The 12,081-nt window shown below is 33.7% G+C and overlaps 2 protein-coding genes across 2 annotated transcripts; one reads left to right on the forward strand and one right to left on the reverse strand.

The window, feature by feature from the left end:
- The first annotated feature begins 4,184 nt into the window (after nucleotides 1–4,184).
- LOC115707955 (uncharacterized) lies at nucleotides 4,185–6,043 on the forward strand. The gene is made up of 6 exons (XM_030636071.2): nucleotides 4,185–4,608; nucleotides 4,728–4,755; nucleotides 5,026–5,256; nucleotides 5,551–5,614; nucleotides 5,738–5,797; nucleotides 5,896–6,043. The coding sequence occupies exons 1-6, from the start codon at nucleotides 4,469–4,471 to the stop codon at nucleotides 5,949–5,951; spliced, it is 579 nt and encodes a 192-aa protein (XP_030491931.2). The 5' UTR covers nucleotides 4,185–4,468; the 3' UTR covers nucleotides 5,952–6,043.
- Nucleotides 6,044–9,104: 3,061 nt separating this feature from the next.
- LOC115706419 (rhomboid-like protein 19) lies at nucleotides 9,105–12,081 on the reverse strand. Its single transcript, XM_030634065.2, has 8 exons — nucleotides 11,750–12,081; nucleotides 11,538–11,662; nucleotides 10,976–11,036; nucleotides 10,677–10,843; nucleotides 10,203–10,308; nucleotides 9,902–10,104; nucleotides 9,674–9,811; nucleotides 9,105–9,574 (listed from the first exon to the last, which is right to left on the reverse strand). The coding sequence occupies exons 1-8, from the start codon at nucleotides 11,771–11,773 to the stop codon at nucleotides 9,475–9,477; spliced, it is 924 nt and encodes a 307-aa protein (XP_030489925.1). The 5' UTR covers nucleotides 11,774–12,081; the 3' UTR covers nucleotides 9,105–9,474.

A 12,081-nucleotide genomic window follows, 5' to 3' on the forward strand; every position in this document is an offset into this window, starting at 1 on the left:
AAGATTGTTTTCTTGAAATGTTTTAAAAGGAAAGCTAATTTCCTTAGAAGAAAAAAAAGTCTTTAATAAAAAAAAAATCGTTTTTTATACTTCAAAATAATTTTTTTTTTATATTTTTACAAAAATTTACATAGAAATTCACATAGTAATCAACGGAGCAACCAAAATCACATAACAACTCACATAAAAATCACTGAAATTTAACCAAACCCGTAAATTTAAAAATATAAAAATAAAAAAAAATAATGTATAGAGTAATTCCCTTAAAAAAAATAAAAAACGAATGTGTCGTTTATTAGAGATACTGAAATGGAATGGAATAGAAAAAAAAAAAATCATTTCATTCTTTTGTTAGGTTGCATTTTATAAGTATTAGAATGTTATTTTAATATAATTTCCTTTCTATCATTTTTTTTTTTTGAATAATTTTTTACTATCATATTAGTAGAATGACTATTTCATTTTTTTTTTTTTTTTTTTTTCTTGAAGGAAGTGTTCTTTATTAAATCGAGCAATCGCTCGCAAGAATAGACATCAATTCCGTAGGAACACTATTAATAGGAAACATGCGTTCAGCAAGGGAAATAGAGTGTCGGGCAACAAAATGCGCAGCACAATTCGCAGAACGCTTAACAAACAAAAGAGATACATTACTCAAACTTCCAAGAAGTTTCTTGCAGTCATCCACCACTGAACCGAAGGAGGAGGCGAACACCTCTGCACTACGAATGGATTCAGCACACACGAGGCTATCGGTCTCGACAATAGCTTGGGAGAAGTGGTGGTTTTTCAGCCAACTCAATGCTTCCCGAATGCCCATAGCTTCGGCCAACTCCGGGGACACGCTGCCAGTTTTCACACCAGCAAAGGCAGCGGTCAAAGTACCTGCAGTATCTCGGACAACACACCCGAACCCGTGCGATGAAGAACTTTCAAAAATGGCGGCATCGACATTGAGTTTGATTCCTATATTCGGCTTCAACCAAAGCTCCGCACCATCTCCATCTTTGAGAGGAGACAACAAGGGAATGTTACCCTTTCCTTGAGCTTTCAACCACTGATCAAGACTCAAATTAGCAAAATTAACCACGTCCTTCACACTACGAGATCGCTGCTGCCAAATGAGATCATTACGAGCACACCAAATTGCCCAACACACCATGATAACTCTGCTATGAAGGTCCCCTTGCAGACGGCTAAAAGAATCACTCAGCCAATGGCCAAGAGAGGAGGCTTCTCGGTTTGCAGCTGCCAGACCAGCGTATTCCCAACACGCCCAGGCGAAGTTACATGTAACCAGGACGTGTAATTCAGTTTCAGCAAAGATTCCGCACATGGGGCAGGTATTTTCAATCAAAACCTTCTTAATGCAAAGGTTGGCTTTGGTAGCGAGACAATTAGAGGCCGCTCTCCAAACAAGGTCCTTAGCTTTCGGTGGTGTCTTAAGAGACCATAAAATCTTCCAATTGCTATTTGGAACAGACAAGCCCGGCGGATGCTTTAGAGTTTGGAGGAGATGGTAAGCACTACGAACTGAATAAAAGCCATTCTTCTCAGCGACCCAATACCAAGTGTCTGCATCAATTGAACTTAAGGGAATTCCAAGAATAATAGAAGCATCTTCAGGAGAGAAAAAGTCCCTTACCACATCGACATCCCAGCTTCTATTGTTTATTTGGAAGAGGCTATTTACCGTGAAGTGATCAAGGCCTGGCACAATAGGAATTGGAGAAGCTCGATCAACAATAGGTAGCCATGGATCTGATGTAATATTCACAGACAATCCCGCACCAATCCTTTTCCTCAAACCCGCTCTTACAACATCCCGAGCCGCAAAGATACTACTCCAAACAAAGCTTGGATTTGACCCGAGCTCCGCAGAAAGAAAGTCACCATGAGGATAGTATCTTGCTTTGAATACTTTCCCCACTATGGATTCATGACGAAACAGTAATCTCCAACCCTGCTTACCAAGCATTGCCAGATTAAAATCCCGCAAGCAACGAAAACCCATACCACCTTCGAGTTTGTGTTTAGTCAATCTATCCCAATTCATCCAAATAATACCACTTCCACTACCCGAAGAATTATTAGACTTCCACCAGAAACTGGCCATCATCTTTTCGAGTTCTTTACAAGTTCCAACCGGGAGTAAAAAGACATTCATAGCATATGAGGGAAGAGATTGAACCACTGATTTAATGAGAATCTCTTTCCCAGCCCGAGAGAGAAATTTTCCTTCCCAACTATTGATCCTTTTCCTCATCTTCTCTTTTAGAAACCCCAAAACAGCATTTTTGTTGCGACCCACAATACTAGGGAGACCCAAATACGTGCTATCCACCCCAGCTTCTTGGATACGCATCGAGTTGCAAATCCTTCTTCTTGTAACCGAACTCGTGTTAGAACTAAAGAAGGCTGAAGATTTATGGAGATTAACTTTCTGGCCCGAGGCGTCTTCAAATAACCGGAGGAGGGAAAGAACACGACTTGCTTCTTCATCAGTGGCCTGACAATAAATATAACTATCATCTGCAAACAGGAGGTGGGAAATGGTGGGAGCGCTTCTAGCCACTTTACAACCGGTGAGCCATCGAGACGACTCAAAAGACCTTATCAATGATGAGAAACCTTCCGCACAAACAATGAACAAATACGGAGACAAAGGACACCCTTGGCGAATTCCTCTGGTTGGAGTAATCGGCCCCAGTTTCTGACCACTATTGATGACATGGTATTTAACCGAGTTGACGCAGCTTAGAACCAAACCAATCCATCGATTATTGAACCCCATTACCCGAAGAATAGCTTCCAAGAATCCCCACTCAACACGATCATAAGCCTTGCTCATGTCAAGTTTAAGTGCCATGTATCCCTTTTTTCCGGTAGTCTTCCTTTTCAAGTAATGCATGACTTCGAAGGCCACCATAATGTTGTCTGAAATTAGTCTTCCCGCTACAAATGCACTCTGAGTTTCTGAGATTGCAAAGTTGAGGACATTCTTCATTCTATTGGCCACTACCTTGGAGGCGACTTTATAAAGGACATTACAAAGCGAGATTGGCCGGAGGTCGCCCATTTGAGAGGGATTTTTCTTCTTAGGTATAAGAACAATATGAGTATCATTTATGGAATCCAGAAACTGACCCGAATCAAAGAAATCCCGAACAAACTTGACCACATCTGTCCCCACTATTTCCCAATGCTTTTGGAAGAAAGCTGGTGTCATACCATCGGGACCAGGAGACTTATCAGGATGCATCTGAAAGAGGGCGCTTCTAACTTCTTCCTCAGAAATTGTTCTCAAGAGGTCTTCATTTTGCTCACTGCTTACAGTTGGCCGAATACCATCCAAAACCGAACCCAAGTTGACACTAGATGAAGAAAACAACTCATGGAAATAGCTAGAAATAACATTAGCCAAACCAGTCTCCCAAGTAACCCAATCTCCACTGCTATCTTGGAGACGGGAAATACTATTATTTCTCTTCCTAGAATTAGCAATTGAATGAAAGTACTTACTGTTCTTATCACCCGAGTTGAGCCAGAATTGCTTCGATCTTTGCTTCCAAAATATTTCTTTTTGAGCCAGGACTTCCGCCAACTTATCCTTCCCTTCTTTATGTTGTTGGATGGAAATCGGGTCTTTACCCCACTTGGAATTACGGATTTGACTCTTGCATTCGTTGATGCGCTTTCGAAAATTTCCAGTTATGTCCCGACCCCATCTCCCCAAAACTTCGCCACAATGCTGAATTTTCTCTTGAATGGTGACTGAAGCCGAACTCTTCCAACAACCTTCAACAAGCTTCTCACACAAAGGTTCCCGGAGCCAAGCATTCTCAAAGCGAAAAGTGCGAAGAGAAACTAGAGGAGTGTTACCTTTAAAGAATAATAACAAAGGGCAATGGTCACTTGTTGAGAATTCCAATGACTATTTCATTTTAAAATAAAAGAAAAGATTATTCCGATAAAACATGTGAAAAAATTTAATGATTTTTTAATCAATTTTTGTATGCATCTTAAATTTTATTCAATTTCATTCTTATTCTTATTTTTATTCCCATTCACATTGCTATTCTTACGTTTTCATTCCTCCCCAACCAAAGCACCTAATTTTCTTAAAAAAAAAAAAAGTCATTAAAAAAATGGAAAGCTAATTTCCTTAAAAAATAAAATAAAAGAGGAAAGTTAATTAAAACATATTTCATTATTGTCATCATTATGTAATAATATAGCATTATAAATATGTTGAAATGAAAACAATTATTTTGACATTTATATAAAGCCCTAAACGTGTCTTCATTATACAATTACTCTCATTCTCATTACGAATCTCCAAATTAAAACTCAAATTAAAAAAAAAAAAAAAATTAAAGAACAATTACAAAAAGCTTGGCTTGCTTTGCTCTTTTCACCCACCCTGATTGACTGAATCAAGACCGTTCGATCTTCATCGATTGCAATCATGGAGGTCCGACCCCATCCGACGGCTGACAACTCGTCCGCCACACCGCGCCACCGTCAGCTTCCGACTATTCCCGGAGCTCGGGCGAAACAGCCTGCCGTTTCTTCCAACCCGATCGACGTCACCTCCGTCTCCCAGAGGTCAGTCACTCTCTCAATCTTTTCTATGCGTTGATCTTTTTCCCTGGGAAAACGCAAGAAAGGAAAGTTGTAATTTGTTAATGTGGTTATGATTTTGGTTCGTTCGTTCTTTTTTGTAGGTTGCAGAAGGAGTTGATGTCTCTTATGGTATGTTTTCTTGAAATGGGTATTCTTATATATTCGACAATACAAAACCCTCGATTTACGTTACTGATTTTACTGATTCACGAAAGTGTATTCAATTCAGGGCTTTGTTAGTATTCTGTAGTATCTGATTATTACTGAAATCTAAACTTTTTTGAACTCGATGAATTCTACCATTGAGTTGAGATTGAGATTTCTAACTCAGGATCAAATTTCCCTTGTAAGTGTTGTAGGGTTTCTTTTAATCTTTGTTAATGTTTCTTGTATGTGCAGATGAGTGGAGGTGATCTTGGGGTATCAGCTTTTCCTGAAGGAGAGAGCATTTTTTCATGGATTGGCACAATTGAAGGTGGAAAAGGAACAATGTACGAAGGTTTATCATACAAGCTTTCATTGCGTTTTCCTGTGGACTATCCTTTCAAGCCACCTATAGTCAAGTTTGAGACAATGTGCTTTCACCCTAATGTAGATCAGTTTGGAAACATATGCCTTGACATTCTTCAGGTAATTATCAATTTGGTATAAGTTTTCATATATATATATATATATATATATATATATATATATATCCATTGCTACACTAAACTCTGAGTGTGAAAGATGCAAAAGTACTTTTTTGCAAATGAGATTTGCCAAGATTAGGAATGATAACTCATTTCTTTGAAAAATTGATATTTTGGGCATGTTAAATTTGCAGATAAACTTGAGTAACATGTTGGTTTTGTAAAATTTTGCAAAGAAAGTAGTCGAAAGCCAATGCCATTTGTGCTGATGTTATATGTGTATCTGTTGTCACAGGACAAGTGGTCTTCAGCTTATGATTGCAGGACTATTCTTCTCTCTATTCAGAGTCTTTTAGGAGGTTTGCTTTCTCTTCCCTCCTTGAGCTTACATTATCACTCATTTAAAGAGTAATGTTTGAATGCATATTTTGAGTGCACATATCATTACTAATACGCTTTAACGTTCTGTTTATGTTTTGCAGAGCCGAATCCAGAGAGCCCTCTCAATAGCTATGCTGCAGCATTGTTGAGTAACAAGGAAGGTTGGATACCAATTTCTTCCTTCTGCCATTCGTTTATATTTTCAAAATTGTAGTAGCATTTTGTTTACTTAGCAATTTTTTTTTTTTTCAAACCTCAGATTACAGGAAAATGGTCCAGAAGCAGTTTTTTGCTGGGGAAGCTTTGGAGAGTTGATTCTCATGAATTTGTACAATCTGTATAGCTGGGGAATATTGTCATTTTGAAAATAAAGATTCTCATTCAATATATTGCAAGGTTCTATGAAATCTGTAGTTGTGTTCTTTGACAACAGTATAGGCCTAAAGACAACAAGAAGGCTATAGTTGGTTAAATTTCGGTTTTGAACTACAAATTTTTAAAACCAGGCTTTTAAATCAAAATATTTTTTTACTAAGATTTAAATTCTTCCAATTTGTTCTAGTGGTGAATTGGTATTGAGGCTTTAGAAATTCATAAATCATAATTTACCGTTGAAAAGGAATCACTATTCAATCTTATTGTAGTCATAGATATCATATATGTATATGGGGTCCGCAACCATTTACACTAACAAATTCCAAAAGAATAAATGTCTTAAAAGATGGCCTTTGCTAACATTATTTTTAAATAAAAGTAAAATTTTGTTTTTAAAATTTTAATTTTGAAAAATAAAAATGTGTTTTATAATTATTTTTATTTTTTTAATTTTAAAAATAAAAAATAAAAGTGTTTTCTGTAAATTTTATTTTTATTTTTATTTGTTGATTTTATTTAAGTCAGGTTTGAGGTCAGGACTGGGGCGAGTTCAAGTCATGCAGTCGGGTTCGGGTTTGGTTTCTAAGGTTTAAGTTGGGGTTGGAGTCTAAAATATTGATTAAAAATAAACTATTTAAATAAAATTTAAAAGTAATTTTTTTTGTTTTAAAATTTAGATAATTTAAAAATTGAAAAGTAATAGTTTTATAGAACATGATCTTAGAAAATACTTTCACTATTCTAATTTTAAAAACAAAAAATCGATTAAAAAAGTATTACCAAAAGCACCCTAAATTTTCCCACAAATCTTAATGAGTGAATCAAACAATTCATATAACATCAATATACGAGCTTAAAACGTTTGTTTATAATAACGAGTTCAAAAAATTCAAAATCTCTGTTTAATTCAAAGAATTTTTATAGATCTTAACTATCGGTGTATATTATTATTGGTTGATATTTTTAATTAAATGTTTCATTATTATAACGGTAAATACTATTGTGGATAGTAAAAGTTATTAATTATACATTCAATTTTGTTAAATGACAATTCAAATCTTATATTTTTTTTAAGGTACAAAATAATACTCTATTTTAGTCAAAATAAAATTTAATAATAACCAGAGCTCAAGGTGTTATGACTAGATTGGTTATATATATAAATATATATATATATGGAAGAAGTTTCAATGGTTATATTTTTATTGTAACCATCATGGTTACATTTTTTTAAGCCATTGGATTATTATTAAATGGTTGTGATTAATTTGGAAATTAAATAAAAACAAATAATAAATAACTTGTAACCTGAAAGTGACCTAATCATTTATTTCCTTATAAAACTTTAATTAAGATTAATTATATTTTAAAATTAAATTAATTATAATTATTAATTAATTTTTTGCAATTTATTACTATATAAGGATCTTTTAGCAATTTATATTTTTATACTTAAATTATTTAAAATTTTATAGCAAAACTTTTTATAATTTAAAATTATACACATATAATTTCATAATTTAAATTTTATTATACTTGTAATTTTAATTTTAAAATTATTACACTTAATTATTTAATTATTTAATTTAAATATTTAAAAAGTAAAAAATGAAATAAGTTGAAGGATTTTTTAGAAAAAAAATGGCTGCACTTGTTATCGATTGATTAGCTTGAGACCTCATACTTAATTCATATAATTGTAACAAAATAATTAAATATCATTTAAAAATAATTAATTATTTGAAAATTTATTATAAGAAGAGAATTTTAATTTGTGTCAAAAGAAGTTTAATTTTTGTAAAAAGAATAAATTTTATTGTAAATATTATAATTAAATGACTTAATTATTAAAATAATTCAAGTAAGGATTTAAATATAAATATTAATTGCTAAAAGAAGTCTTGTTAAATATTTAATTAATTATTTTAAGAAAATAGTTAATTATAATTAAATAATTCTAAAAAAGGAATGTCTACTATTTAATTAATTATTTTAAGAAAATAGTTAATTATAATTAATTAAATCTAAAAAAGGAAAGTCTACCTATTAGTAACCTGCTATTACAGGTTAAAAAAAAAATGTAACCATATGGGTACAATAAAAATGTAACCATTGAATAGTCACCCATATATATATATATATTTTGTATCTTTTTGTGTTAAAAACTAAATTTAGGTTGGTAATATAAAAAAAGTGACAAAAATTGAGCTTAGGATATTATTTTTTACTAGTTTAGAAAATATAAAGTCTAATTATCATTTAATAAAATAGATGATCTAATCAGTAATTTTTGTGAAACACAAGATTCAAATGATATTACTCTTATTATAACAATATTTATTGAAACATTAATAACACATTTATCAAAATATTATACTATGTCAGATTCCACATCACATGTATACATAATACTAATGAACATACTAACTATTGACACTACAATATTTTTTCTCATCTTACATTGGAAGTTTTTTCTTCCCTTTCAAAATGAAATAGTCATTTTATTGGAATAAAATTTTAATACTTTAAAATGCAACAGCATAAAAGAATGAAATAAAAATTATTTTATTTCCATTTCATTACCTATCAAACGTCACCTATTATAAGTGTAAGATTTGCTAGAGAGTACCAAGAGTGATTTGCTATTAGAGGGTACCAAGTAATGATGATTATTAAAAGTATAAGGTAGCAAGTTTATATTTTAATAAAATACAGAGCATTTACTCTTTCTTATCGTATTTATAAATATCAAATTACTTTTAGACCCAAGTTTTTATTTTTCAAATCCAAATGTTCAGAGTAGCATTTGGCAGTCTATTTTGCTTCAGTTGCATTTGAGCTCAGCTCATATAAGTAACTCTATCCTCCTATTTTCTTAAGGAGAGAGTGAATATCCCAATAAAAATATGCAGAAATGGATTGCATCCAAACAAAACAAAACAAAAAAAAAAATAGAAAGAGAAAAAAGGCAGTGTTATGGCAATGGGCATAGCCTATGATTTCACACAACTCCTAATCCCTAAGGAAGAAGTATGGCAATGGGCATACCCAATGTTCAAAAACAAAATAAATAATAAGTAGATAATATGGTAATATTCTTAAAATGCATGTACTCTGATTTATCCTTGGAGAATGTCAATTGTCAAAATATACGTTTCATAAAAGTGAGCAAGGCCAGAGGCCCGGACGATACAATAGAGTAATTCCTCGCAAAAGCTCTTTTAGAAACTACTCTTATATTGATGAATACTCGTGCTAAAAAGGAAAAAAAAAAAAAGATTTTGTATAATAAGGATTGATCTATTTCAAAGGGAAGAAAAACTGCAAAATAAATCCATCCTCCAGAATTGAGAAAAAAAAAACATATATATGCTCTTCCTAGACACCTTTTGAACTTCTAATAGTCACTAAAATTACACATTGGTGTTGGTTGAGTAAGTACCAGACTTCGGTTTAGGTGCAATCAAACATTTTCTACAGCATCGCCTGATTCTTCAGAACCTCGTGCACCGGCCAGTCTTTCAGTTGCCAATCTTTCTTCTAGTGCACGAGCTCCTCTTTCCCTGAAAGTGAAGCGTTCATTACAATATGTTCATTCTCTCTTCTTCCACCAAGACAATTAACTAATGCACTACATAGCTGCATAGAATCAAGAAACTTACCTTCTCCTTGATGCTTCAATAGGATCAGAACCAGGCAATGGATTTCCTCCCACAGTATAACCCTGGGCATTATCAGCAGCTTCAGATCTTCCACAGAGCATCCGATGGAATATAGTAGCAATGGGATCGATCACGGGTCTGAATAATAAGCAACAAAAGCACGTCAAGACATATTTACATCGTTTCATAAGCATAGGAAAAAAAAACTCGTTAAAAATCATTAATTACCTTAAAAAGTCAGGGAAGAAAGTTGAGAATGCAAAATCATCACTTGGATCACCCTTGAGTTTTGTTTCTGGTTTCTTCTGCCAGTATCTGAGGTAAATCCAGCTCATGTATGTGCCAAATATCAGAGTTGGAAGAGCTGTTGAAGACTCTGATGCCAAGAAGCATATGACAATTGATAGCAAAACCGAGAGAGATGGCAACCACTGTGTATAATTGGATCGTTCCCAGAGAGTATTACAGAGAAATCATCAACTTGCAGAAACTTTTCAGTCAAGAATATGCCAGGATAAAAGGCTCATACCTTAGCTTTCAATTTTAGTAAAGGAATCTCTTGGTCTGGTATGATCTGCTTGATGCCAACTAAGAATCCCGAAAGGATCCCGTGGAATCCAGAAAGAGGATTATATCTAACAGAAACATAATTAGAGGCTTCAGCCATCAAATAGGAAAATTGTACAAAATATATATAGTTATGTACATTATAAACGGCATAATACATAATGAAGAGAGCTCTTTGAGAGTAATTTAAGTTGCAAATATGCAGCATAAAGGTTGCGTAACGTGTCAATGCAATTAGAGGTTACATTCTACAAGTAAGAAAATGCCACAACTCTTGACTATGAAACAGTTAGACAAATTTCAAGCAGTAGTTTCTTTTTTATATGTGGCAATCAGATAAAGTACACAAGAATGCCAGTGCAGCAAGTAAAGTTTAAACATAGTAGAACTGTAGGACAATAAATGTAAATCACGAGAGTGATATTTTGGCACTTACAGGTAATTTTCCTTTGTTGTAATGTAGTACAATGCAATTGCAATAATGAAAACGCAGAGAGAAGTCAGAAAGTTAACAACAAAGATGAACTTGAGGAATTCCCGAGAACCCCATACAGGCTCAAGCAGCTTCCCAATGAAAAGAAGACCAATGGTGCTCAGAACCACCTATCAAACAGAATGTCATTAATACTATAAAGGGGCTACATAGCAGTAGGAGATATGTGTATCAGGCAATAAACAAACTTTTAGACAACATATAAAACTCAATAAGTGATGTAATGCAGGAGAAGCTTGTACCCCGTGTATCGATTGTTCAATGTAACCAGCTGTTATAAGGTTCCAGGCAAAAGGAATCGTCCTACAAAATAGAAGTTCAAATGACATTCAGATTTTATTACATTGGTCAGAAGTGTTCTTAGTTCATTGGCACGTAGGGCTGGCTTGCCTATATGAAAATTGAAAATGGGCAAACCCCATACATGTATTTTTTTTCAAAAAAATTATTACAAGAACGTGAGAAAATCGATCATTCATTTCATAGGACGTCATTTTACAGTTTCAGTGAATCAAACCAATCAAATCAATAGGAAGATGGGAATTACACACACCAACTACTAAATACTTGAGTTCTACCGTCTATATCCTATTGATTTTGCCGATTTCTTCTCAACTATAATCAATTACTAAAATTGAATCGCCCAAATCATATTAAACACAACATCGTCAGCAAAAACTCTTTGTGGATTTATTCTAAAAGATCAATAAAGATTATTCTCTTGTAGCTAAGATTTAAAGTCTGACATCACAAGAAACGTAAGAGCACAAATTACTGGAATCACCGACATCAAATGAGCGGTACCTTGCGGGAATCAGAGCAAGATATTGAATAGCTTGAGGCAAAACCTGGATCACAATGTGGCCACTGATGAGTACCACGGCAAGACCCTTGCATAGCCGAGTGAAGCCAGAGAAGGCGCCCATGCTCTGTACAAAACAAGAAAGGGGCATTCAATTCCTAATTCGTAAACAAGATCCGAGTCATTCAGAGGGAGAAGTGGAAAATTGACTTACCCCAGAGAGCGAGGGAGTGGCCATGGCGGGCGGGAGAGATATAGGAGTGAGGTTTGGTGTGGTGTGAGATCTGAGGGTGATGATGATAGAGAGAGCGTATTAAGGGAGACACTTTGAGACCAACGTATACATTTCTTTAATCTTTTATATAAAACAAAACATAAATTACAGATAATAGTTTTTTTTATTTAAATATTTATATCCTAAGCAACTGAATAAAAGTTATTAAGACATCTCCATTGCAAATTGCAATTCAAGATTAAATTTAAATTTGGAAAAAATAAATAAAATTATATTTTTTGTCAAGAAATATGTGATTGTTTTGTAAAATA

This window comes from Cannabis sativa, chromosome 1, assembly GCF_029168945.1.
Source record: "Cannabis sativa cultivar Pink pepper isolate KNU-18-1 chromosome 1, ASM2916894v1, whole genome shotgun sequence".
NCBI lineage: Eukaryota > Viridiplantae > Streptophyta > Magnoliopsida > Rosales > Cannabaceae > Cannabis > Cannabis sativa.